This window comes from Anoplophora glabripennis, unplaced genomic scaffold, assembly GCF_000390285.2.
Source record: "Anoplophora glabripennis isolate ALB-LARVAE unplaced genomic scaffold, Agla_2.0 scaffold80, whole genome shotgun sequence".
NCBI lineage: Eukaryota > Metazoa > Arthropoda > Insecta > Coleoptera > Cerambycidae > Anoplophora > Anoplophora glabripennis.
Window position 1 is genome coordinate 700,479 of NW_019416401.1, and position 27,709 is coordinate 728,187.

General features: G+C 34.1%; 1 protein-coding gene across 2 annotated transcripts in view; it reads left to right on the plus strand.

Moving 5' to 3' along the window:
- LOC108917578 (sodium/potassium/calcium exchanger 3) overlaps positions 1-23,866 on the plus strand; it is a 38,602-nt gene extending 14,736 nt beyond the window's left edge. For both annotated transcript variants that reach the window (XM_018724261.2, XM_018724262.1), the window contains exons 2-10: positions 18,784-18,957; positions 19,390-19,577; positions 20,466-20,664; positions 20,845-20,910; positions 20,975-21,270; positions 22,383-22,545; positions 22,630-22,731; positions 22,889-23,010; positions 23,065-23,866. In XM_018724261.2, the coding sequence (XP_018579777.1) occupies positions 18,784-18,957; positions 19,390-19,577; positions 20,466-20,664; positions 20,845-20,910; positions 20,975-21,270; positions 22,383-22,545; positions 22,630-22,731; positions 22,889-23,010; positions 23,065-23,277 (1,523 nt within the window). In that variant the 3' untranslated portion in view covers positions 23,278-23,866. The remainder of the gene's footprint in view (positions 1-18,783; positions 18,958-19,389; positions 19,578-20,465; positions 20,665-20,844; positions 20,911-20,974; positions 21,271-22,382; positions 22,546-22,629; positions 22,732-22,888; positions 23,011-23,064) is intronic.
- Positions 23,867-27,709: the final 3,843 nt, after the last annotated feature.

Below are 27,709 nucleotides of genomic sequence, written 5' to 3' on the forward strand. Positions count from 1 at the left end.
CACATCTTCCATACCATCCACAAACAAAAATTGTAACTCTGACACCTTGTATCTCAATATTTTAATCGACATATAGACTGAAATATAACCTCGAAAATTATTTGAAAAAATTTACAGGTTGAAAGAGGAAAATAATTTTCTCCCATNTTCGAAAAATGATGTTTTAGAATGAAATTTTAGATGGTTATAAAATATGTCAATTTTGTTAGTTTTTGGCCATTTACTAAAGGTCATTAATTAGTATCTCTCTCAATTACATTTTTCGAAATAAACTTTTTTGAGGCGAGGTTTTTTACAGGTTATATCTTGTACTATAATGTAAAATTTCATTGTACTCGCCAAAGGCATTCTTGTTAGCAGGAAACTAATCTTTGTTTTTGAGAATAACGCAATTATTGAGTAACCCAAAGTCAACCAGCCTCTATTCTTTAATGTACAGGGTATCCGGAAACGAACGAGCTATACATCAAGGTAGTTGCCTTGGCGCAATTTTGCTTGCTTCAAAAAAAAATCTTTTAGTTCCAAAATTTTGAAGTTATAAACTTTTGAAGAAAAAATAGTTTTTAAAATATTTCATAATGTTTTGAAAATGTTGTATTATTTGACTGTTAATATTTTAAAGATATTTTTAAAATATCAATTTGCTGTAAATGTCTAAGTAATCGATGAAAGTACGGGTGTGGGAAAACATAAACACACAAATATACCGGTAGAGGATACGATAAAGCCACCAAACGCTGTAAAACGCAGGGACTCTTGTTGTCGGCTCCAGTCGAGCCGCTTTGAACTCCTAAAAATTAGCGAGCACTTTTCTACCCACACGGATCCGTTTCAATTCTAAAATTGCGGCTCGGCACGACACCGAAATTGAAAATGATTACCTTCAAAGCCGCTGGGAACCTCGCTGTGTGTATGGAATTTTATTTGCAATTATCAGAAATATCAAACCTTGGCGAACCGGGCTCGTATTTGGCTGCGGAACATTGTTTGGCCCTTTGAAAGGAACTGCCTTAAAGGACGTATAATAAGGGGCCCAAGAGCGGATTCGGATTCCCTTATTGTGAGTGGGCCCCGATTGCTGCCAAAGTCGATTTTCAACGCTTTAATAGAGTGGCTGTTTCGGGTGTTTTAGGAAAGGATGATACGGACTAAATCTGAAAGTACTTTTGTCCTGGGAAGAAGTTCACGCGAAAAAGGTTAAATAACATTTTTTTATCGCCAACTGTGAATAAAGCTTTGCTTGCCATAGCATTTTCCGGAATAGACCAGAGCGGATCTGTGGAAATATCCCTCTTCTTGGATGTAAGAGGAGGCAAGCTAATTTTTGCTGGAATACCTTCAGTACAACTCACATAATAAAGGTGGAGATCCCTAGATCTGGGCGAGGTATGGAACATTTTCTAAATTGCAAAAATTTTTAAAAATTATAAAAAAATACCTATTTTATCTGAGTTTTTACTTATATCTTGGAACCTATGCATTTTGGAAGAGTATTGAAGAGGAAAAAAGTTTTAGAATTGATTTTGCACAATATACTGTAAGTTAAAATGTTTAAATTTATTACCGATGTTGCAAAATAGCAATAATTGATGAAAAAAGGCAAAATAATCAAATTTATTGGATAATTTAAAAAAAATATTTTATTGCTCCGAGGGCATTCTAATTTTGGTAAAAAAAACTTTGGAGTATAATAAAACTACACACCAAATTTCCTTAAAATCGGTTCTATAGTTTTCGCAGTTATTTTTTGAAGAAAATTTTGAAAAAAAATTTTCGAATTTTCAAAATGTTGCACAGCCTCAAATAAAGCATCTAGACNATATAACCTCGAAAATTATTTGAAAAAATTTACAGGTTGAAAGAGTAAAATAATTTTCTCCCATGGGCCTATGTCTTTTGTTTTTGGGATACAGGGCATCAAAATGGTTATTTTTGTATCTAGAACTTTTGCGTTCTTTGGAAGTTATTTTGCCGAGCTCAGCGAGACAAAACATCCATTATAAGCGAAAATCGCACTGTTTTTTAATACAGAATTTAAGAATGTTAATGTCAAAAAAACGGTGATATTTTTTAATAGGTCGCTTAATTACGCCTTTGAGATTACAATGACGCTTTCAGAATTGTTTGGTTGAAAATTAACGCCTGTACAGAAGCTTAAAAAGTTCATAACTTTTGCAGCCTCCGTTATAAACAAATTGAATTGTGCGAAAACTATTGCACCTACAGCGCCCACTTTTGGCACACTTTTAAAGTATGACAAAACCTTCAACTTGAAATAGGTTTTATAACATTTTAACAATAAATGCGATAACAAATTTAAAAATGGGCACTTTTCTTGTTTTTTGCAATAACTTTTTTCTTTATTAACCGATTTTAATTTAACAAGTGTCATTTTGTAAATAATTTTACTCCCTACAAGCTGTCTGAGAGTCACTTCGCTAAAATTGATTGTTTTCCCTGCAAAATGAAAAAACTGGTTTCCTCACTTATTTGTTTAAATAGAAAAGTTAGCTAATAAAATTTTTTGACTCACGAGAAGAGAGNCCATACCATCCACAAACAAAAATTGTAACTCTGACACCTTGTATCTCAATATTTTAATCGACATATAGACTGAAATATAACCTCGAAAATTATTTGAAAAAATTTACAGGTTGAAAGAGGAAAATAATTTTCTCCCATGGGCCTATTGTCTTTTGTTTTTGGGATACAGGGCATCAAAATAGTTATTTTTATCTAGAACTTTTGCGTTCTTTGGAAGTTATTTTGCCGAGTTCAGCGAGGCAAAATATCCATTCGCGAACGCAAATGAATTTCGCGTTCGAGATGCAAACAATATTTTTTCGAAAACTGCAATAAAATAACACAATTGTGTTACATATAACTATTTAATTTATATTTGAAATCGTTTGGACCGTGTTTGAATCAAGACGGTTTAGACGAGGTGACTATCATAACGATAGCAACCTAATAAACAATAAAAATTAGCTGTTTGTAAAAGTAGTGTTGGAATTCTATATTGTAATTCATATTCTAAGAGTGTTTAATTCAAAATGAGTTCGGAATGTGAAGACGAGCATTTACCAGGGGAAGTATTGGAAGTGGCACAAAGTGCTGTTTCACAATTAATTCTCACAAAATCATCGAGACAGTACGAGATTGTCTACAACGAATTCAAAGGGTGGTGTAGTTCGAAGACTATTCAAAAAGTGTCCGATTACTAGCATATTTTGAACATAAAATTAATAAAATTCGACATTATGGTCAGTATATTCCATGTTAAAAAGGACACTGAATGCCAAAAATCTGTAAATATAATATTTGTAAAACTGAAGGAGAGGTTTGAAAGAACAACAAATACAAATTATGAGAAGACAACAAGAACACACACATGTGGTAATCAGGACAGTCAAACCTGTCAGTATCAGAAAATGTAAGCAACCAATATCGACTAGAAAAACCTTTCAAGCGAGATATCTCAAAAACTGTGAATATTTGAATAGGACTATTCTACACAATGTACCCTTTATTTTTGATGTAGAATCCGAAAAAATATAAAAAGTGTGTTTTCCATTTAAAAAACCAAAGTTGGTGTCTGTCCAGGAAAAGTGGAACACCCCGTATAGTTGAATATATTTTTAATTTGTACATTCCGAGAAATGTGGCAACACAGTAAAAAGAAAAATCAATATATTCCTCATTTTAACATAGATATTGGACTTTCCCGCACTAGTGGGACACGCTGTATAAGGAAGTCTATAGTTTCATTAGAAATACTGCTAAAAAAACAGCAAAAAAGATTAACCCTTCTTTCAGTAACTTTATTCTAAAAAATGATAGCCAGCTGCGGAAACAACTGAATTTTGACATTTCTAAATAAAGGTTTGTCAAAACAATAGACATTTTGTACTTACCTATTCTATTTATAACTAATTATAACATGATGAATACTTATAATGACCAAGAAAACTAGATATGATTTTAATTTATGAAGAGTGCCTAGAGAACGCTAAAGCTGACATCGTTTTCTGTAGGCAATACTTCCATCAGAAATTTTTAGAAAGTTAGCCAGGAATTTGGCGGCAGATGGAAGTTTTCAAAAGAAAAGAGTATTTAAAATGTCAAAAAAAACGGTGATATTTTTTAATACGTCGCTTAATTACGTCTTTAAGATTACAATGACGCTTTCAGAATCATATATGGTTGAAAATTAACGCCTGTACAGAGGCTTAAAGTTTACAACTTTTGCAGCTTCCGTTATAAACAAATTGAATTGTGCAAAAACTATTGCACCTACAGCGCCCACTTTTGGCACACTTTTAAAATATGACATACCCTCAACTTATCATAGGTTTTATAAAATTTTAACAATATATGCGATAGTTATAAACAAATTAAAAATGGGCACTTTTCTTGTTTTTTGCGATAACTTTTTTCTTTATTAACCGATTTTAATTTAACAAGTGTCATTTTGTAGATAATTTTACTCCCTACAAGCTGTCTGAGAGTCACTTTTCGCTAAAATTGATTGTTTTCCCTGCAAAATGAAAAAACTGGTTTCCTCACTTATTTGTTTAAATAGAAAAGTTAGCTAATAAAATTTTTTNTTTCAAAATGTTGCACAGCCTCAAATAAAGCATCTAGATCAGGGGTCGGCAAGTAATTTTAGGTGGGGTCCGGATACTTTTGAAAATTTTTAACGAGGTCCAGAAAAAAAAATATTTCTTACAATTTTTTTATTTTAATTTGCACTCAAATTTAATCTGCTTACTAACCATTAAGAACTCAAATCAGCAACACAATTGTAAAATACTAGAAAAAATAATAAGGGTGGCACTCCAACGTAAAAAAAATTATTTGCGTAATTTATACTTTAAAAAAATTTTTTCACGTAAAAAAGACCGCTCAACCTTTTAAATGGTTTTTGAAAAATTGAAAGCGGTTGATTAACACAGTAAATATTTAAAGTTAACATGCTTCTATTTATTTTTAAACAATTTGATTATTATCAATTTGCAATTTAGTTTTTTTCGAAAATTATAATTTTAAAGTACACGGAAAAAAAGTTAAATTCCGTTTATTGGTTCGCGAGATATAAGCGGTCAAAGTTTATCGGCATTTACCGATTTACCAATTTATAAACAATTTAGCAATAATCTTTGATCCAGTGGCTTCGTTTTTCCGAGTTCTAAGCTGGAAAAAATTTTCATATCCATAAGTTATCGGCAACATAGATAAATCATCGGAAAAGCTGGTGCTCGCACGCGCNAAGTATTTTGCAGCAAGGCAAAAAAGGCTCACTTTGTCAACTGAAAATTTAACGAAAATTTCGACTTTTGATGAGAATTTTCGAAAAATGATGTTTTAGAATGAAATTTTAGATGGTTATAAAATATGTCAATTTTGTTAGTTTTTGGCCATTTACTAAAGGTCATTAATTAGTATCTCTCTCAATTACATTTTTCGAAATAAACTTTTTTGAGGCGAGGTTTTTTACAGGTTATATCTTGTACTATAATGTAAAATTTCATTGTACTCGCCAAAGGCATTCTTGTTAGCAGGAAACTAATCTTTGTTTTTGAGAATAACGCAATTATTGAGTAACCCAAAGTCAACCAGCCTCTATTCTTTAATGTACAGGGTATCCGGAAACGAACGAGCTATACATCAAGGTAGTTGCCTTGGCGCAATTTTGCTTGCTTCAAAAAAAAATCTTTTAGTTCCAAAATTTTGAAGTTATAAACTTTTGAAGAAAAAATAGTTTTTAAAATATTTCATAATGTTTTGAAAATGTTGTATTATTTGACTGTTAATATTTTAAAGATATTTTTAAAATATCAATTTGCTGTAAATGTCTAAGTAATCGATGAAAGTACGGGTGTGGGAAAACATAAACACACAAATATACCGGTAGAGGATACGATAAAGCCACCAAACGCTGTAAAACGCAGGGACTCTTGTTGTCGGCTCCAGTCGAGCCGCTTTGAACTCCTAAAAATTAGCGAGCACTTTTCTACCCACACGGATCCGTTTCAATTCTAAAATTGCGGCTCGGCACGACACCGAAATTGAAAATGATTACCTTCAAAGCCGCTGGGAACCTCGCTGTGTGTATGGAATTTTATTTGCAATTATCAGAAATATCAAACCTTGGCGAACCGGGCTCGTATTTGGCTGCGGAACATTGTTTGGCCCTTTGAAAGGAACTGCCTTAAAGGACGTATAATAAGGGGCCCAAGAGCGGATTCGGATTCCCTTATTGTGAGTGGGCCCCGATTGCTGCCAAAGTCGATTTTCAACGCTTTAATAGAGTGGCTGTTTCGGGTGTTTTAGGAAAGGATGATACGGACTAAATCTGAAAGTACTTTTGTCCTGGGAAGAAGTTCACGCGAAAAAGGTTAAATAACATTTTTTTATCGCCAACTGTGAATAAAGCTTTGCTTGCCATAGCATTTTCCGGAATAGACCAGAGCGGATCTGTGGAAATATCCCTCTTCTTGGATGTAAGAGGAGGCAAGCTAATTTTTGCTGGAATACCTTCAGTACAACTCACATAATAAAGGTGGAGATCCCTAGATCTGGGCGAGGTATGGAACATTTTCTAAATTGCAAAAATTTTTAAAAATTATAAAAAAATACCTATTTTATCTGAGTTTTTACTTATATCTTGGAACCTATGCATTTTGGAAGAGTATTGAAGAGGAAAAAAGTTTTAGAATTGATTTTGCACAATATACTGTAAGTTAAAATGTTTAAATTTTTTACCGATGTTGCAAAATAGCAATAATTGATGAAAAAAGGCAAAATAATCAAATTTCTTGGATAATTTAAAACATATATATTTTATTGCTCCGAGGGCATTCTAATTTTGGTAAAAAAAACTTTGGAGTATAATAAAACTACACACCAAATTTCCTTAAAATCGGTTCTATAGTTTTCGCAAAATAATTTTTTGAAGAAAATTTTGATCAGGGATCGTCAAGTAATTTTAGGTGGGGTCCGGATACTTTTGAAAATTTTTAACGAGGTTTTTAAATTCTTTTCAAAAACTTATTTTGCGAAAACTATAGAAACGATTTTAATGAAATTTTGTGTGTAGTTTTATTATACTCTAAAGTTTTTTTACCAGAATTAGAATGCCCTCGGAGCAATTAAAAATTAACCAAAAAACTTGATTATTTTGCATCTTTTTCATCAATTATTGCTATTTTGCAACATCGGTAATAAATTTAAACATTTTAACTTACAATATATTGTGCAAAATTCAATTCTAAATTTTTTTTTCCTCTTCAGTATTCTTCCAAAATGCATAGGTTCCAAGATATAAGTAAAAAACTCGGATAAAATAGATATTTTAAAAAAATTTTTAAACAAAAAAAGTCCAAAAGTCTTTCACAAAAAGAAATACTAAATTGTTTTTAGATTTGTGTTGTGTTTGGCATTGTTGAGTATTTACGTAATGAAGAACTTTTGAATTTAAAAGTAAGTGACACAGAGCACAAAGAAACAATTCTGGTTGTTCATGTGACTAAAACAAACACCAACAGGCCTCGAATATTTGTGATCACTTCAGAGTTTGAAGGAAAAGTAAAGTCTGTAGAATTATTTAACAAATATGTATTTGTCAAAATATGTTATTTGCAAATTTTTATTAAATTGTTAATGTTTCGTTCAGTTTTCATCGTTTCTTTGGTCTAGAAATGAAGAGTACGCGTCAAGATAGTATATTAAACGCCTGTACGAAGGCAACCGCTCTCTCGCTATTTGTTTATAGCTTCAAATAGCAGTGGAAAAAACAAATTTTCACACTGCAATTACTCATAATTTGTAGTATTTAACGTGAACTCTCAAACGCCGTCAGCAGAATTACAAAAGACCTATTCAATAAAAAGTTATTAACGATTGAAAATCGCAAAAATTGCATTTTTCGTGTTTTTAACGGCGTTTATCTCGAAAACTATGCGTTTTATTTTGACAAAAACTAAGTTCTCAGTATTTTGCAAGTTTTTGTTAAAGAAAAACTTATCGACATCTGGGCAAACTTCTACCCAAAAAATTCGTGTTCTGCAGCTCAAAATACACAAAAAACACTTGGGTAACTCCATCTAAATGAAGGAGGCAATTGGGACCCCCCTGGCTACAGGAAAGAGAAGCAAAAATTTTGAAATTTGACAGGTGGTCAACGATAACAATTTTTTGACAGATTTGAAACTAGAAACTTGAAACATCAATTTGCCTTTTTCTGGCTGCTCTAGGACCATTTTTTGCCTTTTCTCAGCCTTTTGAAAATCGCCTTAAAATTAAAAAAAACATTATTCTTCATTTTTTGTGACTAGTGTATTATAAAAGCTCTTTAAAATAACTAGCAGTTTACTAAGTATTACTTGTGTAATTCAATGCTAGTTCAAAANTTTCAATTTTTCAAAAACCATTTGAAAGGTGTTGAACGGTCTTTTCTATGTGAAAAAAATTTCTAGATGCTTTATTTGAGGCTGTGCAACATCTTGAAAATTAAAAAAAAATTTTTTAATTCTTTTAAAAAACTTATTTTGCGAAAACTATAGAAACGATTTTAATGAAATTTTGTGTGTAGTTTTATTATACTCTAAAGTTTTTTTTACCAGAATTAGAATGCCCTCGGAGCAATTAAAAATTAACCAAAAAACTTATTATTATTTTGCTTCTTTTTCATCAATTATTGCTATTTTGCAACATCGGTAATAAATTTAAACATTTTAACTTACAATATATTGTGCAAAATCCAATTCTAAAACTTTTTTTCCTCTTCAGTATTCTTCCAAAATGCATAGGTTCCAAGATATAAGTAAAAAACTCGGATAAAATAGATATTTCTTAAAATTTTTTAAACAAAAAAGTCCAAAACTCTCACAAAAAGAAATAATCAATTTTTTTTAGATTTGTGTTGTGTTTGGCATTGTTGGGTATTTACGTAATGAAGAACTTTTGAATTTAACGACCACGACCGATTTTTCGGGTTTACGTTCGTGTTTAAAACCTATTGTTGTTTGGCAATACTTGTTTAAAATAACAAAATAAAACAAAAATTTTAATTTTACATGAGTAAAAATGAAATAAATCCAAATTTAAGTGTTCTATAACTGAAAAAACAAATATAGTGTTTTTTTAACTAAATCACAAACGCAAAGTAAAAAAGCGAACTCAGAAAAACGTATTACCAATGCTAAAAAGGTAATGTTTGCATTGAACGACGATAACTCAGCAACAAATCATCGTACAAAAGTCTTGAACAGCTCATATTGAAGAGGATGAATCAAACTAAAAGAGCTAACATGTGGGATTGTCAAAAATAATTTATTAATACTCCAGCCTGTAACTGTAAAATAAAGGTCTAACACGGAAATATCAGCTTTCGAATATTGCGGATTATTATTGCAAAAAGCTACGGACTGAACCGAATTTGAAACGTTCAAGTAAAAAATCTCGCGCGCGACGAGGGTGACGTTCACGCGCATGCGCGGGCCCGGCGCTCCTCCCGCATTCAGGCCGTTCATTAACGTTAACTTTTACTGCTTTTAGCGCGTTTGTTACATGAACTATCAATGTAAAACTTTCTGAAAATAAAAGTTTAACCCTTTCTTTAATTGTCTCTAAAATCCAGCTCCGATCTTGGGGACAAAGAGGCGTAGGTGATTTTTTTTAATTACTTAAAAATAAGCTCTATTTAATAAAAGAGTGAATTTCCGAGACGCTTTTGCCTGGCCCTGGGACAATTTGTTTATAACGCTGTTTTACACGTCTTAATTTGTTAATTATAAAGGGCAACTTAAATTCAACTTTTTAAAAATTTTCTTTTTCTTTGGACCTACATCTACGATATTGACATCTAAAATTAACGTTTAGTAATTAAATTAGTTGCAAAAAAACGAACTAAATTAATTAACAAATACTTGAAACAACAATTTCATGATCAATAGAATCGGCTTTCGGCACATGTTGGTCTTTGGAATTGCAATAATAATGCTCAATTTTCAAAAACTGATTTTTCCGCTTTCGAAAATAAAGGATTTTAGGTACAGTTAACAAATTGGTGAAATATGAATTTAGGCATCTTAAATTGTAGGCAATTTAAATTGCTTACAACACAAAATTACTAATTTTCCGATAGGTCGTCTAGATTTTTGTGGGCAGTAGAAAAAATGAAAAAACACATACATTTGCCAACTTAGCGTCATTTCTTTCGAGTTACTTTTTTGATATTATCATTCTGCATATCCTTCCCCATCATAAAGCGCAATAAAGTGTCTACTAATAATTTTTTCACGATCAAACTCTTCGACTGGTCAAAATTTTGAAATTTGACAGGTGGTCAACGATAACAACTTTTGACAGATCTTGGAGCTAGAATCTTCATCAACATCAATTTGCTTTTTTCTGGTTGCTCTAGGACCATTTTTCGCCTTTTCGCAGCCTTTTGAAAATCGCCTTAAAATTAAAAAAAAAATATTCTTCATTTTTTGTGAATAGTTATAAAAGCTCTTTAAAATAACTAGCAGTTTACTAACTATTTTTTATGTAATTCAATGCTAGTTCAACAGCTAAGAATTCTACAGGGTGTCGCAACAATTTTTTTAATTCAGTTTGCGACGGTTTTGCAAGACTTAACCCAAATCCGAGAGAATGCTCATCATTTCCTGGACAATCTGTATATTAAAATTAAATCCTTAAATCTGCGAAATACAATAAATATGATATTAGTAGAGTGTTAATAGAATACCAGCTTATAATAATAGGAATAATTTGATCCTGTATAAAACAAGTTTGTTTCCATGCAATTTTATAGTATTTTCTCTTATTATACCACAATTGAGGAACAATTTTATAACTCTAGATTACATGCGTAATTAATTTAATGTTGTCTTCCTGTTCGTGAATAAAATACAAACGCGTCGCTTGTTCCGAAAGTTATTTTTTAAATAAACAACCCCCATCTAATCTCTCCAGTAAGGGGATTTGTTTCATTTGTCTAAACTTTTATTCAGAAGTAACAAAGTTCCAAAACATTCAATCTGATTAGGCTTTATATCATTCGGATTGGGTCACAGAAGGGGTTCATTACAAGTTTTTAGAGTTTCGGCCATCTAGGCAGTCCAGCATTTCACTGAGAGTATTCTGAACCCTTTTTATCTCCAATTACACTGATGGGTTATTTTATGACGAAACGTGTACTTTTTATTGAATTTAATGGTTAAATAATACCATTTTTGCTATCGCGATGTATCAACGTCAAAAAAACTTTAAGTTTTCTGGAAACTTCCCGAGAAAGTACGAAGTTTTATCCAGTTATTTATTTTTTCGGGCGCAATCAAGAAAAGTAGGTCTCATCTCCCACAATGGAATGGACTTAAATTCTTCAGTACAGGCACCGATTATCCGCTCAATTGTAATACGTAAACTCTTTATGTTGGTAATCTTAATAATTTAGTTAAGTGAAAACGTGACTCAGTAGTACGAATTGAAACAATCTCATTCTCTGCTGCTAACAATTAAGGTATACATTCCTGGTATCCGCTACCGCAGAACACGGCACATGGAAGCTACAAATAAACCAAGGAAGCGAATAATTGGCTTGTAATTGGGATTAATGATCATTAGATTTTTGATTCCGAACAATTCCTCCTAGTGATGTACAGGGTGTCCCAAACTCGATACTGTGGGACTACTGTGAGGATACAAAAAATTTAAATAAAATTTGGGACATGTGGTATTAAATGGGATGAGGTTCCATTTTCAATCGAAAGTATTATGTATGGGATTTGACAGAAACGACTAATGACGTGATTAATTATATTTTTTCCAGAAACATACCCAAATTTTCTTCCTGTTAGAAAGCTCTCTTGTTTCTAATTAACTTTTATTAGAGCAATTTTTCTTCCCGTTTAAAAGTTATAAGCAATATCGTCCTAAAGAGTCTCAAAAGAAATACCGCCTAAAAATCTCATTAGCGGTAGAAGAATCAAGAAGTCGTTGGAAAATAATTGAATGTTCGTTGCTTAAAGTTTATTAGAAAAAAAGAGAGCTTTTTAACGAGTATAAAATTGGGGTATGTTTCTGGAAAAAATATAATTGATGACGTCACTAGTCGTTTCTATCGAATCCCAAAGATAATACTTTCGATTGAAATTGGAGCTTGCCTTAGCCCATTTAACACCACGAGTCTCAAATGATATTTAAATTGTTTGTATCTTCACAGTAGGCCCATACTATCGAGTTGGAGACACCCAGTATAGAGTGAGAAAAGTAGTGACGGTGTACACAAATTTAGTGCGAAAGTTCCAATGTGGTGAAAAATAGCAGAACCTCTCTACAAAGGTGCCATACAGGTCAAGGAGCTACCAAACAACTAAACAACAGCTTGTCCGGATCTCTAATAGTATTTAATTGCTAGCTCAGACATCACGCAGACCAAAGGGAATGGCGATATATTCGTAGGTAGTTTGCTTAGGTGAAATCGACTTCGATCAAGACACCTTGGTACAACTTCGCTTCTTTAAAATGTCACCGTGACTAGAACAAAGCGTGTTCTAGAACCAAAAAGTTGTTTCGTTCCAGTAAATTAAAAATCTAAAGTTAAAACGAGATTTTCAAAATTGTTTCGTTTCAATTTGTTCAACTATTATACTGATACTTGTTCAACTGCAGAATGATACTAAAAACAAATCAAAATTAAGTCATCACTTTCCACGCGATGAATTTTCTTCAAACATAAGCATGCTGGGCATTTTCGATGAACATATATCGATGAATCTACTCGCCATGCTTAGTCCTTTGTTGGCTTTCGGTACGGCGTGCAGCGCGTTTTAACTCATTAAACGTACGTACAATAATACATCACCGGCTAATTCAATTCGACGTTTGACTGCTTAAGTGCAAGTTCAACTCCATTGAGAGGTCACAACGCTAGAGACTCACAAGCTTGGCCAGATCATAGGTTCGTGTGAGTAAACAGTGGGTGGAATTGGATTTCGCAGCGGGCTTTTGTGGGAAATGTTGGACGGAACCTAAAAAATAAAAAGATATGTTATTACCTTCTAAAAATAAATGTTTTCCAGAACACCCGAACTCACTCAAGTCGACCGTCCGTGTAAAAACTAATAACATTTTCGGAATCTACATCCTCAAACTGTTACTGGAGGGTGTTGTCCTTATTTTTTAAGCGCTTCGTATATTTTCTTCCAGATATTTCTTTGTTTATACAGGATGTTCCAATTAAAATTTCCCACCTGGAAAATATCGGAATTAAAAAGAAACAAAAGAGACACTAAAACTTACGCCATCACCTGCCCCCCTACCCCCCCCCCCCACCCGAAAAGAAAATCAACTTGTCTCAGGTTCTTTTAGTTTTTTTTTAATTCCGATATTTTCCAGGTCGGAAGTATTAATTGGAACACCCTGTATTTGTGTCTCTACAGTAACTCCAGTTTCTGATAAACATAGGCCTATATCTCTCACAAACCACTTTGTCAATTTTTTTAAAAAATTGGTGTTTAAAAACCAAGTTGGTTGAGTTTTGAAGGTTTTATTCATAACCAATTCGATTCGTCTGATAATATTAAAATACTTAGTGAAATTATTGATGAGAGCCTGAGCTTGATCATTTATAAAAAAATATTACGAAAGACTTGGGGAGTATACCGCACTTTTAGTAAGATAATGATAGAACAAGTAGATCCATCCAGGAAGTGACGAAACGTAACGCTAAACAGCTTCCTATAATTGTTCGCATTTAAAAAAATCACGGAGAATGTGTAAACATCAGAAAATGTACCTTTCCTGTTTTGTCTAGCAAATTTTAAAAAATACTCAATAATTGTGATTTATACACGTGTTAACAGTTTCCTAAAAGCATTCTACGGGGTGTGATTATGTTTGTAGTACCGCACGCGACTTTCTGTATGTTCCACTGGCGTGCAAAATTCAGGAAATGTAAATAACATTAAATAAACATCAAGTAATATGTACATATTAGTCCGTGGGCCCACGTACAATGATGGGCAACTTAAAGTCCCCATCAGTTTGGTCGCTCTCATTCTATCGCACCCAACCACAAAACAGGTGTTTATAGTTTCTCCATAAACAACTACTGATTTTACGTAACCCCAAAAACGGACGTCTCGGCATTCCATCTCACATTTATGTACATACAATTTAAATTAAGATGTAATTTTAGGTACGAATAATACTTAATGGACAGTAGCATACAAATGACAGCAATAAGACAAGTGGAATATGTAAATTATTTGATTTTCGTCCAAACTTAAGAAACTTCACCGCTAAATTAATAATAGGTAGGTACTTCATTGTAATTTAATTCAACAGCATTGGAAGTTTCAAAGCCAAATATCTCGAAAACGGTGCGAGACTGTTAGTTTTATAATGTGTAGCTTTTTTGTGTAAAAAAACTTGGAAAATAAGAATTTGATACCAAAAATGAGATGCCTTAAAGTATAAAAAAGTTATGTCGTTTTTAACACATTCAATCTACTGCAGCTAGCGCCCTCTATGAACTTTAACCAAAAATGTGAACACATTTCAATTCCTCTACTTAACTATCAACTTTTGGACTAAGGTAAGTTTGGCTAAATCGCAATATTTTTGCTTCGAGAATCTACCCATGAATTTTGACCTATTAGCTCGGGACCACCCTGTATACATTTTTTTTGCAATTCTATAAAAAAAATAATTTAAATTAGTCATATTTATTTTGAAATTTGAGAAATTTAAACAATTTTTTATTCATATATTTTTTTATTGATTATAAATTTTTTTCTACATCATGCGTAAGTATTGAAAACGCAAAATTTTATAGTTTTTTTTTGTCGGACAAGCAAAAAAAACGATAATTTTGTCGGACAATTAAATTCTCAGATTAATTTTGCATTTTTTCAAATAATGACGCTTTTGTCCGACAGCTGCTTATCACCAACCATGTTGTCGTTAAGTCGACATCTTCGCGGCGTCGGACTGCAAAAACTTCTCAAAAATTTTGTCGGACAATAAGATATTTTCATTTCAAATCTTATTACCAAACCCTCCCAGAAAAATCAGCTTGCTGGTTGTCACCAACCAAGGACATTTAAATAAAGGGGACTTATTTATTTACATTTCTAGATGAAGCCTGGTCTATTCACAGTCTAATTATATCATTGTTGTCAGCTGTATAATTATACTGGAAATGTACTTAATATTTTTATCGCAATTTTCATCACAATTGTGAAAATTATTATTATAGGTAGTATTATTAAGTTATGCATACAATATTGTTAAATTCTGTACATATTAACCCATTTAACACCACGAGTCTCAAATGATATTTAAATTGTTTGTATCTTCACAGTAGGCCCATACTATCGAGTTGGAGACACCCAGTATAGAGTGAGAAAAGTAGTGACGGTGTACACAAATTTAGTGCGAAAGTTCCAATGTGGTGAAAAATAGCAGAACCTCTCTACAAAGGTGCCACACAGGTCAAGGAGCTACCAAACAACTAAACAACAGCTTGTCCGGATCTCTAATAGTATTTAATTGCTAGCTCAGACATCACGCAGACCAAAGGGAATGGCGATATATTCGTAGGCAGTTTGCTTAGGTGAAATCGACTTCGATCAAGACACCTTGGTACAACTTCGCTTCTTTAAAATGTCACCGTGACTAGAACAAAGCGTGTTCTAGAACCAAAAAGTTGTTTCGTTCCAGTAAATTAAAAATCTAAAGTTAAAACGAGATTTTCAAAATTGTTTCGTTTCAATTTGTTCAACTATTATACTGATACTTGTTCAACTGCAGAATGATACTAAAAACAAATCAAAATTAAGTCATCACTTTCCACGCGATGAATTTTCTTCAAACATAAGCATGCTGGGCATTTTCGATGAACATATATCGATGAATCTACTCGCCATGCTTAGTCCTTTGTTGGCTTTCGGTACGGCGTGCAGCGCGTTTTAACTCATTAAACGTACGTACAATAATACATCACCGGCTAATTCAATTCGACGTTTGACTGCTTAAGTGCAAGTTCAACTCCATTGAGAGGTCACAACGCTAGAGACTCACAAGCTTGGCCAGATCATAGGTTCGTGTGAGTAAACAGTGGGTGGAATTGGATTTCGCAGCGGGCTTTTGTGGGAAATGTTGGACGGAACCTAAAAAATAAAAAGATATGTTATTACCTTCTAAAAATAAATGTTTTCCAGAACACCCGAACTCACTCAAGTCGACCGTCCGTGTAAAAACTAATAACATTTTCGGAATCTACATCCTCAAACTGTTACTGGAGGGTGTTGTCCTTATTTTTTAAGCGCTTTGTATATTTTCTTCCAGCTATTTCTTTGTTTATACAGGGTGTTCCAATTAAAATTTCCCACCTGGAAAATATCGGAATTAAAAAGAAACAAAAAAGACACTAAAACTTACGCCATCACGTGCCCCCCCTGAAAAGAATATCGACTTCTCTCAGGTTTTTTTTTAGTTTTTTTTTAATTCCGATATTTTCCAGGTGGGAAGTTTTAATTGGAACACCCTGTATTTGTGTTTGTACTGTTTTCAACAAGTGTGAATCCTTGTGCATGGAAATCATCTACAGAAGCTCCAGCTCCATGATAAACAGATCTATATCTCTCACAAACAACTTTATTAAAATATTTGGTGTTTAAAAACCATGATGGTTGAGTTTTGAAAATTTTATTCATGACCAGTTTGGTTCTAGATTTAACGAAGATATGAGATGCAGGAACTGCATTGACTAATGAAATAGTCAATAATGGAAACAATGTCTTTTTGTATTTTAGATTCATTCGACATTATTACGTAATATTGAAATACAGGGGAACATGGGTTAGATTTTTAAAATATTTCTTAAAAAACTAATACAAAAAGTTGAAGTTAATAAAAATATAACTAATTAATTAGATTGATTAGAAGTAGAAATTACTCAAGGTTCTGTTCTTGGACCCATATTTTTTAAATACCTATATGTTAATGAAATTTCCAATTGACAAAAACAAGATGATTTTTTACGACGGTGGTACTGCTATCATATTTCATGGAGACAACTGGAAAGATGCATATAAAAATGCAGAAAACTAGTTGAAAATTATACAACAATGGTTAATTACCAAGTCATTTAATTCATAATTATTCCAAAAGTAGCTCTATTGTTTTCTTTCAATTTTGGACAACCTCCGTCTGATAACATTAAAATACTTAATGTTACACGTGAAAGTATCGATGAGAGTCTGCGCTTGTTCATTTGCCAAAGAAATTTGGTTTTTAACTTGGACAGCCGTCTAATTTTTTGACTTAGATAATTAACCCAAAGAATTTAAGTAAACCATTCCAAACGTTGTTAAAATACTCATATAAATTCCATTTCCATAATAATGTGATTATTTCGATTAATGAAGACATATGTTGTCTACTTTAATTAAAACTAAAACTAGTCTCGGCGGTTTTATGGTGGTATTTCATACATTATAAAAGAACATTAGTAAAAATTGGTATTTCCAGAACTTATTATTCTACCAAAAGCATTGTTTTCTCTTGAAACATAACATTGAAATGGAGATCTATCAAACTTATTTTTATCAGTTGAACATTTCTGTTAGAAATGAATTTTATTCTCTGATATTCGTATATGTACATGATTTTCTGTACCTCTAATTCAATTACTCATCCATCACAATGACTGTAGCTCGTGCAAGGCACGCCATTGTGGAGCAAATACGCTGCACATTTCCCGATTATAATGCAAGTTTGTGGGACACTCCTATCTCTTTGTTACCTTGCAAATTTCAAACGTAAATTGTATCCCTGATTATACTTCCAGCAGATTTTAGTTAGGTCGAAACATAGTAATTGTAACTGTTGGTGTTTTCATTTAGTGTGACAGCTTCAACAAAAAATATACACGCAGACGTGTCAAAAATACGCAGTAACTGTAAGATATGCGTTGTGATATTTTTCTTAAAATAATAAATAATAATCTTTGTTTGATTTCGACTGAATTCCAATTCTAATTAATGTCGAATTAGATTTTTATGGAACTGACATTAATAAACTTGCTTTCTTTAATCAATAATTATTTCGGTGTTCGGAAATTTCAAAAGTCTTCTATCATGTGTTTGTACTGAGGGTTGCTTTCGCTGTACAGCAAGAAATAAACGCTCTCTCAACGGTAATAATAAAGAATTTTATTGAAAACTATTGTATAGAAAACTTGTATGGAAAAAACTTGTTGACGGTGTGAGTGTTCGTTGGAGAGTGCTTTCTGTGTGGAGTCGGTCGTAGGTATATTGGTAGTTGCTGGTAGAAGTCCCTGCTCCTTGGCGCCACTCTGCAGGGGTCGTCTTCCGGGAACCCCGTGGTGCGTCCGGCGGCGTTCTTGACGTGCTTAAAAATGGGTCACTTGCCAACATGTGTACCCACAGTACTATGGATGATACTCTATGTTTTCGATTATTTCACTCATAAAATGATAAGACTATGGCACATCAAAATTTCGCAGGTCTCATGAGCTCTCACACCCACAGAGCCTAGACCGAGAGCTTACCTCGAGCCGTGAAACCGCAGGATTTGTTACATATGGCCACATTTTGCCCCATTCAAATATCGAAAAAGTAAAGAGTAATTTTTTTTAAAAGTGTATCCATAGTAATAGTGAACATTTGGTAATCATTGATTATCTCAGCAATAACCTCCTCAGCTTTCAGTATCTCGTAATTAAAACTTAGGCCTGACTTGCAGGACTTAATTGCACACCCCCTGCGATAGACGACTTCCCCAAGGACCTGTTCTCGGAGGAGGAGAGGCAGGGAGGCGCCGTCATCGTGCACATCCTCATCTCCCTCTACCTCTTCGTGGCGCTGGCCGTAGTCTGTGATAAATTCTTTGTGCCGGCCGTCGATAAAATATGTCACGGTAAGTCCTGGTTTTCATGCGTCATCGCTCGCCCATTTTTCAGCTCAACTCCAGCGAACAGGTGGCCCGAATTTGTTGCTCCCCAGCCCGAAGATGTGCCGCCGATGTTCTCCACGACATGAGAGCCAACATTTATCATTCTCATACATTTTTGTCTATAAATATTATATTAACGCATTATTTTATACAGCGCGGTCATGACTTCTGTTGCTACCTAATCTCGACAGTTAAAATTCTTAAAATTCGAACGACTACACTTGGGGAATTTATTACAGAGAACTTGGCCCCACGTTGAGCGCCAGTTTCTAGAAATTAGCCCCACGTCGGGCGCCAATTTCTCTGTAACGGCTCAGATCAAAGCCTTTGTACTCACAATCATCAGAAACCCATCAGTTTGCGGATGTTTTCAGCGAACACTTGTTTATATTTCAGCGCTGAACATGTCAGCCGACGTGGCGGGAGCCACCTTCATGGCGGCGGCCACTTCTGCCCCCGAGCTCTTCGTCAACGTGATAGGCACGTTCATCACAGAGGGCGACATCGGCGTGGGTACGATTGTGGGTTCGGCGGTCTTCAATATACTTGCCGTGGCTGCTTGCTGCGGAATTGGTGCCGGTATGGTGAGTGTCAAATTAATTATTAGTAAATTAAACAAAGTTTTACATCAATTTAAAGTTTAAAAATTTGTTAAATCAACCATCTACGTCAGTGCCAAAGTAGTAGACAGTGACTCGGTCTCAACATCTCGATCCGTGAGACTGGTAAGGCATGCGGGGAATATAGGCGTATCATTTTAGAGTGTTTTAAAAATGTTTAAGTATAGAACAATAAATAGATACGTCGATTTTGGTAAAAATTAGATTAGCCTTACAAATTTAGGCTGAGTGTGGTATATCCAGCAGGTAATTAGGTACTTTTGATTTATACTAAAGAACGTATTGAGCAATTCTGCTCTCGTAGGCAAGATGGTCTACTACCACGTGCATTCAATTTTTTTTCTTTTTTAATATGGACGTAGATAGCGCTTTGCTAACTGGACAAATGACCCCTGAAAAAAAGTCTATTTAGTAGTGTGACACTAAAGTGACACAAACTCAGTAAAACAGTAAAAGTATAAACATTACCAAAAAAATTACAGAAACTATTGTTGCAAGCATTATTAAAATCACTAAGTACTGTTGCCATCATCGTTATCAATAAGTCTTGTTCTATTATAACTTCAACTCTTTTATTGAGGTGTCATTTTCGTTGTTCTTGATCCTACTTTGACTCATTGACTACTCAGGTCTCTTTGAAATCTCAAAATCCGCTTTCTAGAGGAGTGTCTTGATGCTAGAACCAAATAAAGAACTGATTCAAGAATTCTGATTCTTCTTCTTATTTATATTTGGATTCAGTGAGTCAAAGTCCTATGGGATACACTGGGCTGGTGTACGACCACGACCCAGACCACTTTTTATACGTACTTATGAGCAATAATTGATAATCCTTCTGATTCCTTGTGATAGTGCGGCGTGAAGGTTGTCCCTTTGGACTGGTGGCCGCTGACGAGAGACTGCCTAGCCTATGGCATCACCGTCTCCATCCTCATCTGCATCATCCACGACGAGCGTGTGGAGTGGTACGAGGCCCTGTGCCTGGTGCTGCTGTACACAGTCTACATTCTCATCATGTACTTTGACAAGCCCATCCAGAAGTTTGTCAGAGGTAACACTTTTACGAAAATTATAATGTGTGCTTAACAGCACAAAAATCCAAGAAATCGGTAGATTACTTCACTTTTGTGTGTATATCTTGGATTTTTTGTGCTTGCTGTATAAACCAATGTTTTATTCTTCAAATCACAGTACGTCTGTCTTTATATGTTGCGTTTGCACTTTATTATAGGCGGCTTCAGGCACAAAAGAAAGCACAGAACACCAAAAAGCACTTTACCCGAAACCCTATCAGAAGGTAAGTAGAGGATATTATTACCCATCACATCTAGTTGAATTGATTGATCTTAAATTTCCCTCAGAAACAGCGGAGGCTCACCTTCCATTGCGGATAACGGAGGACACAGCGCTCAAGACAGAGAAGAGCATAGAAAAGGACCAGGACAACAACACTGAGATCTGCGTTGTGCAACCCATGGAACCACAGATTCATTCCTCGAATCCACCGTCGCATTTGAACGGTTCGCTGAAGATCCCAGTTAACGACGCTCAGGAGGTTGACGAGGTGAACAACAAGGTGGAAGTGAACAATTACGTGGAAGAGGAAGAGCCCCACTCGCTGTGGAAGTGGCCAGCTGGAAGGGGGAAGTTCACACAGGTAAGCACAATGATATCTGTCATACATAATTCACTTGTAATGACTTTTCTTTATCCTGAGAAATTACTCAAGTACAGGGTGTTTCAGGATTAAGTCGACAAACTTTAAGGAGATATTCCTCATAAAAAAATAAGAAAAAAATCAAGTATAAATTTTTTTCCAGAGACGCTTCATTTACGAAATATAGGGCGGTGAAGATTTTTAAAAAAATTCGTATTTTTTAAATAACTTCTAAATGAAGAAGGCTATTTAAGCCAAATTTGGCATGACACATATTCTTGTAAGATGCCATTTTTCCACAGAAGTAGAAGTCCTGCAAGCAACCAATGGCGGAGTTATGGGGACTCAGACTCATTAAATTATAAAAAAATTAATACGGCCCTACTGAAAATAAAAAATGATGTTGTTTTTAGATAGAACAGTATGTTATTGACAAAAAGTGTACAGTTACTTTTTTTCCTAACTCTTATAGTTTCATGGCAAAATTGATTTTTCGGAAGGGTGCTTCTGGATTCTGTCGATAAACTTTAGGAAGACGTTCCTCATAAAACCTAAAAAAATATAGTACCTATTAAAATTGGTCTCAGTCTCGAGTATGTGTGAGTCAAATGAGCCTCTTTGTCTCCCCTTCCCTTGGGTTTAATTTTTTTTATAATTTAATGAGTTTGACCTGAACTCCGCCACTGGTTGCTTGCAGGACTTCTACTTCTATGGAAAAATGGTATCTTATAAGAAGATGTGTCATGCCAAATTTGACTTAAACAGACTTCTTCATTTAGAAGTTATTTTAAAAATTCGCATTTTTTTTAAATCTTTAACGCCCTATATTTCGAAAATGAAGCGTCTCTGGAAAAAATTTATACTTGGATTTTTTTCTTATTTTTTTATGAGGAATATCTCCTTAAAGTTTGTCGACTTAATCCTGATACACCCTGTATATGTTGATTTATACATTATACTGGGTCTTAGAACTTCCAATGTTACAAAACTATGACTAAGCAGTTTGTTAACTTCATTGGTTACGAATAGTGATTGATGAACGAAGCTGTGTCTGATGCGTTCATAGAAAGGAACAGATGAGATTTTAACATCTAAAACTTTATAATTTTCAGGCTACATGGATTCTAACTTGGCCAATATATCTGATCTACCACTTCACCATCCCAGACTGCGAGAGACCACGTTTCAAAAAGTGGTTCCCTTTGACCTTCATAATGTGCATCATCTGGATCGGATCTCTATCATACGTGGTCGCCTGGATGATCACCATTATAGGTTGGTGTAAATTTATGTTATGGACGCCGTGTGATCATGAATTCAATTTATCCTGTTGTGCTAAAAGTGTATCGTTCTTTTCAGGGGATACTCTAAAGATTCCGGATTCTGTAATGGGCATCACATTCTTGGCTGCTGGTACCAGCGTGCCAGAAGCAGTTTCTAGCGTCATCGTTTCGAAACAAGGTACATTCTATTGATTTGAACAATTTCCATTGAAGATATAATTTTAACGTGAATACGTCTATGAAATTGATCGATTAGAGAACTTGGAACGTAATTCAAGGATAGCCTTGTAAGTTTAAAACAAACTGTCAGTGTGAGAACACTTTTTTTTGTTCAGGTCATGGTTCCATGGGCATAAGCAACTCCATCGGATCCAACACGTTTGACATCTTACTCTGCCTGGGCCTTCCTTGGTTCATCAAAGCAACATTCATACCCACCATTGCTGGCAAACACTTTGTAAGTACGCCGTTTCTACCACAACTTTTTCTATCTCAAAGACATTTCTTCCAGGTCGGTATCAATTCGGCGGGAATAGAATACAGCGCCATCTCCCTCCTGTCGACCCTCCTAATGCTGTACGTGGCCTTTGCCTTGAACAAGTTCCAGCTGGATAAGAGGGTGGGGCGCGTTTGCTTGCTGATGTACGCGGTTTTCCTCATCTTAGCCAGCCTCATCGAGCTCAACGTGTTCTTCATGGTCAACCTGAAGACGTGCGGGCGGTGAACGGGCTAGACTATGAGGATCGTGCGTGGGTGCCACTCTAGTATTTAAGATGTTCGTGAATTAGTGCCTTTCGTTCTCATCCACGTCTACAAGCAACCACGACGAAGCCATCTCGGACGTTGACGACAGGAGGCTTGCCCGACATGTTGCACGTTAGTTGTAGCCTTCCTCACTGTATATTCCTTACTGTTAATACTTGTACAATACAGGTTCCAATACCGTTAACAGACTTTTCAATATCTTCAACAGACGTTTGTATTATTTGAATTGTTTTAAGTTTTGAGATTTTCGTAGCGATCATTTGATTTCTCTTTAGAATAGAAAAGTACAGATCTCAACAAAAATATGACATACACACGAGCTCACGTTGTTTTTGTTGCAAAATAGCTCATAGGAATTTTATTTTTAATAATAGTCGAAAATGTCGTTTAACATTTCCATCAAGTTTTAGTCAAATATTAATATATCATTGTGTACATAAACCAGTTTTTCATGTAAGTTTATTAACTACTGCATTATTGTTACCTTTAGAAGAAATAGGATATTTTTTTAGTTTCTGTACATTGTACTATGATATATTTGATGTAGTTCGTAGATAAATAAAGAAATTACATAAATGAATAGTGTTACAATATTTAGATTTATTCTACTTATCCACCAAGATGTAGTTTACGTTTACTGATCGACAGAATCATAAAACATCTCCATTGTAGTATTTTTACTGGCATAATTCATGGTACATACGAGGAGAAATAATATTAAAGACTAATTACACAGAAAAGAGCCGTTTGTAAGAAGAACATCACAGTTTACTAAATGATTTGACATTTGTAGTAATAATACGTTTGTGGTAAAAAGTTTAGTGTACTATTATTTCATTCACAATATTTTGGTGCATAGATTACGACGTAATTGTTTCTTCTCGAGCTTTGAGTCTGTCGAATTCCAAGGATTTAAAAATTGTTGCTCAACTTTCCAATAGCAACATCGAAGCCCGCTCCGATTATTCTACGCATGACCATTCTCGACCAAAATTGAGATAACCCAAATTACTCTTCACAAAAAGTACATGGAAAATCACATTTTCAAAAATTTCCGTCGAAATTCTTTACGACTAACAGCCGCCCGCAAGCATCTCAACCGCAGCAGAAGACCGATGCTGTCGTCACAATAGTTTCGAATTTCGAAAAATCTCTGAAAATGCGAAATTTGATCTGGGGGAATGCAATACAAAATCGCAGTGGTCCAGAAAAACCAATTGTTCAAACTAAGGCGGAATTTGTTACAGGACATTTGCAGACCCATCAAGGAGTGTGATGGAATGTCGACCCTGATACCTTGCAATTTAGTAATAAAGTTCGGATACATTTTATTGTTATTAGCAGAACTTTAACAAATCCATTATAAATCATTTAGAACATTGTTAAAAAGTTTTGCGAGCACATTACTGTCGACCTAGACTTATTATCGATATTTCAATTCATTTTTATTTTGTTATTGGATTTCTATATCATTTGTCCAGCGTTATGGAAAATCTTATTTCCAGTGCTTTAAAAGGTATAGTGAAATAAACAAAGTCCTATTTTCTGTTTTTTGTAACGTGAAATATAGACAACTCTAATACTCGATATCTAGTCGTAATCATTACGCAGAAAATAATTGTGTGTAAGAACATAACAATAAGCAGTCATAATATTAAATTTTTCTAGTCATAACTGCTAACTAAGTACAATCTCTTAGTAATTATTTTCAACAGAAAAATATTTACTAAAGAAAACTGCATAAAAAATTCCAGTTTAACATTGAAAATTGAAGATGGAACAACCAACGAATAACTCTCATTTACAGCCTCCTCTAAGTTATATCTTCATTGTGAAATGACTAGATGGCAGTAGCAGCAAACGCGGCATTTGGCTGATTTTATACACAAGAATACAGGCTGCACAAATTCGCTTCTCACTACAGGGATCTTGGAAACGGTAAGAGTGCGAAGTAGCTTAAATGGGGGCAAAGCAGTGATGCCAGATTTGCAGATTTTTCTGCAAAATGCAGAATTTTACAGCAAAATTTGGCATTTTGCTGAATTACAGATTTTTTTCATTGTAACGGTCAATTATGCAGAATTCTGTTGATCAGGGGCACATCTGATATTTTATTTAATAAAGAAACATCTTATCAGCCTACATATCATGACAAATTTCACTTTCTAAATTTCAAACTGTTTGGAAATAAATAAATAAAACTTTACATATTTCACTACTTTTTAAAGGGTCGTAACTCCTCTAGGAGGCCATAGAAAATAGTAAAAAAATCATTTTATTGGTATTGACCTGAACATCACTCAAATTTTTTCGTGAATGAATAGAAATCCCTTATTTATGGTCAACATCTGACATACACGTGTGGCGTCCGGCGTCTTTGCGTTTTCTCAAAAAATAAGGTATAAACTAATAAATAAGACATGAAGGATCCATTGTGCCTACATGCATTACTCTTTGCGAATACCTACAGAATAAACAGAACCATTTTTTATAGTTTTAGGCCTGTAAATTATATAAATTCTAAGTAAATCTTGAGATTTGCACGGTTATGCAGAAAATTCATTGGATTTGCAGAATTTTCAACCAACCTGCGCAGAATACCAACCTTAGTCATCTGGCAACACTGGGGCAAAGTTGCATAATCAGGGGACAACATTATGCATCTAATAAGTCAAGGCTAACATGATTACTTTTCGACATATTTGAAAAAAAAACCGGAAATTTTGAAAATTCTTTTTTGTTTCATTTCAGCCTTGTTTGAGATGAAATTGAAAAAAGAAGAACATTTTCTCACGGCAACTTTTTGCTCTCTATCGAATAGCATAATCACTTTTTATATGTAACATTTCGTGTCTCCAGAATCATCATCAACTTAATTTTTTTAAATACGACCCTGGAAATTTTATTACATTTTTGCAAGCCTTCGTGATCCCCAATATTGAAACGAATACATTGAAGATAAATTTTTCGAGACAAAACGTCTGAATCTGGTTCGGTCTGAGGTAGTACAGTATATGAAATTAAATTATATGCAATATGTACCAAAATATTTATTGGGACAAAAATTAATATAGAAAAACTACTTAATTTGTTTCATTGTCTCAAAATATAATGAAAAAAAAAACAATATTTCGCGAAAACTGCTTTTTTATTTGATCTAAATTTTTAAGGAGGTTTATCTAATTTGGAATTGACGAACAAATATGAAGAAAATTCTCAAAAAAAAATATAACTAGTTTGGATACCTAAGAGACGAGATATTAATAAAATAATTTTTCACGATTTAGTACAGAGTCTTATGAGAATTGTATAAATAGGAAACCGATATCTGAGGAATCCTATAACAGCTCGTAGAAATCGATTAGGTACTTATAAGTAGAGATTGGCAGAACATGACTGATTCGGCTCACTGAGCCGGCTCTTTGTACTGAGCCGAGTGAACCGGTTTCTTCTCAAAGATCCGTCCGGCTCTCGGATCTTTGCCTCGAATGTCGGAAGTGGTGAACCCAAATCAAGAGTAGTGCACCCGCACTCGCACAATTCATACAGTGCAGGTATCGGGTGTATTATTTGTATTATTCGCTACTTTTTCAAATGATAAATAAGTAGTGAAAACAAATTTTCATTCAAATAAATACAAAACAATAAATTCACCAAAAAATAATTATTTAATAAAAATTAATTCCAAAATTGTCTTTTTTTTCCTTACGTGCTTTCTAAATTGCTAGTTAATTATCAACCGGATCAACAAAATGAACCGGATTTCTCATCTCTACTTGTAAGGTACATAATTTATAATAATTCTCCTTCAAACTGCTGTCGTTGACTAACGTAACCTCCATATGCGTGATAGCGGCAACGCCGAGGTTCTCGAAGTAGCGTATTATTTGAAATTCGCAGGTGTGACATATGATGTATATTTCAAGCTTAGGCATACAAACAAAGCCAGCCAAGTGCAACGTTGCCAAATCTAAAAGCTTACTGCTTTAGTCACTAGCGAATCTGCAGAAACTCTCCCTGATAAACCTCCTTAAACTAAAAATAAGAGAAAGCCAGTGAAATAATTCCTGAGGGTCCAAATCAAACAATAATAACGATTAAATAATTTATTGTTATACTAACAGAATATTAACATTTGATTTAACATATATACTCTCAAAATACAGCTCTCCTAATATTATTCTCTGACATAGCTTGTAAAGTCTTTGGTAAAATACATCATATAAAAAAATTCAACGAACACCCTTGCACCCGTCCATACGTGTTTACGAAAATGTAACACTAGCTCAATTACATTTGGCACAGAAATATTAACAAACATTCATTGTTTCAAATTTTTCCCTTGTTAAATCGGAATTTTTTAAAGCACGATTTTACAGCTGCTGAGGGAA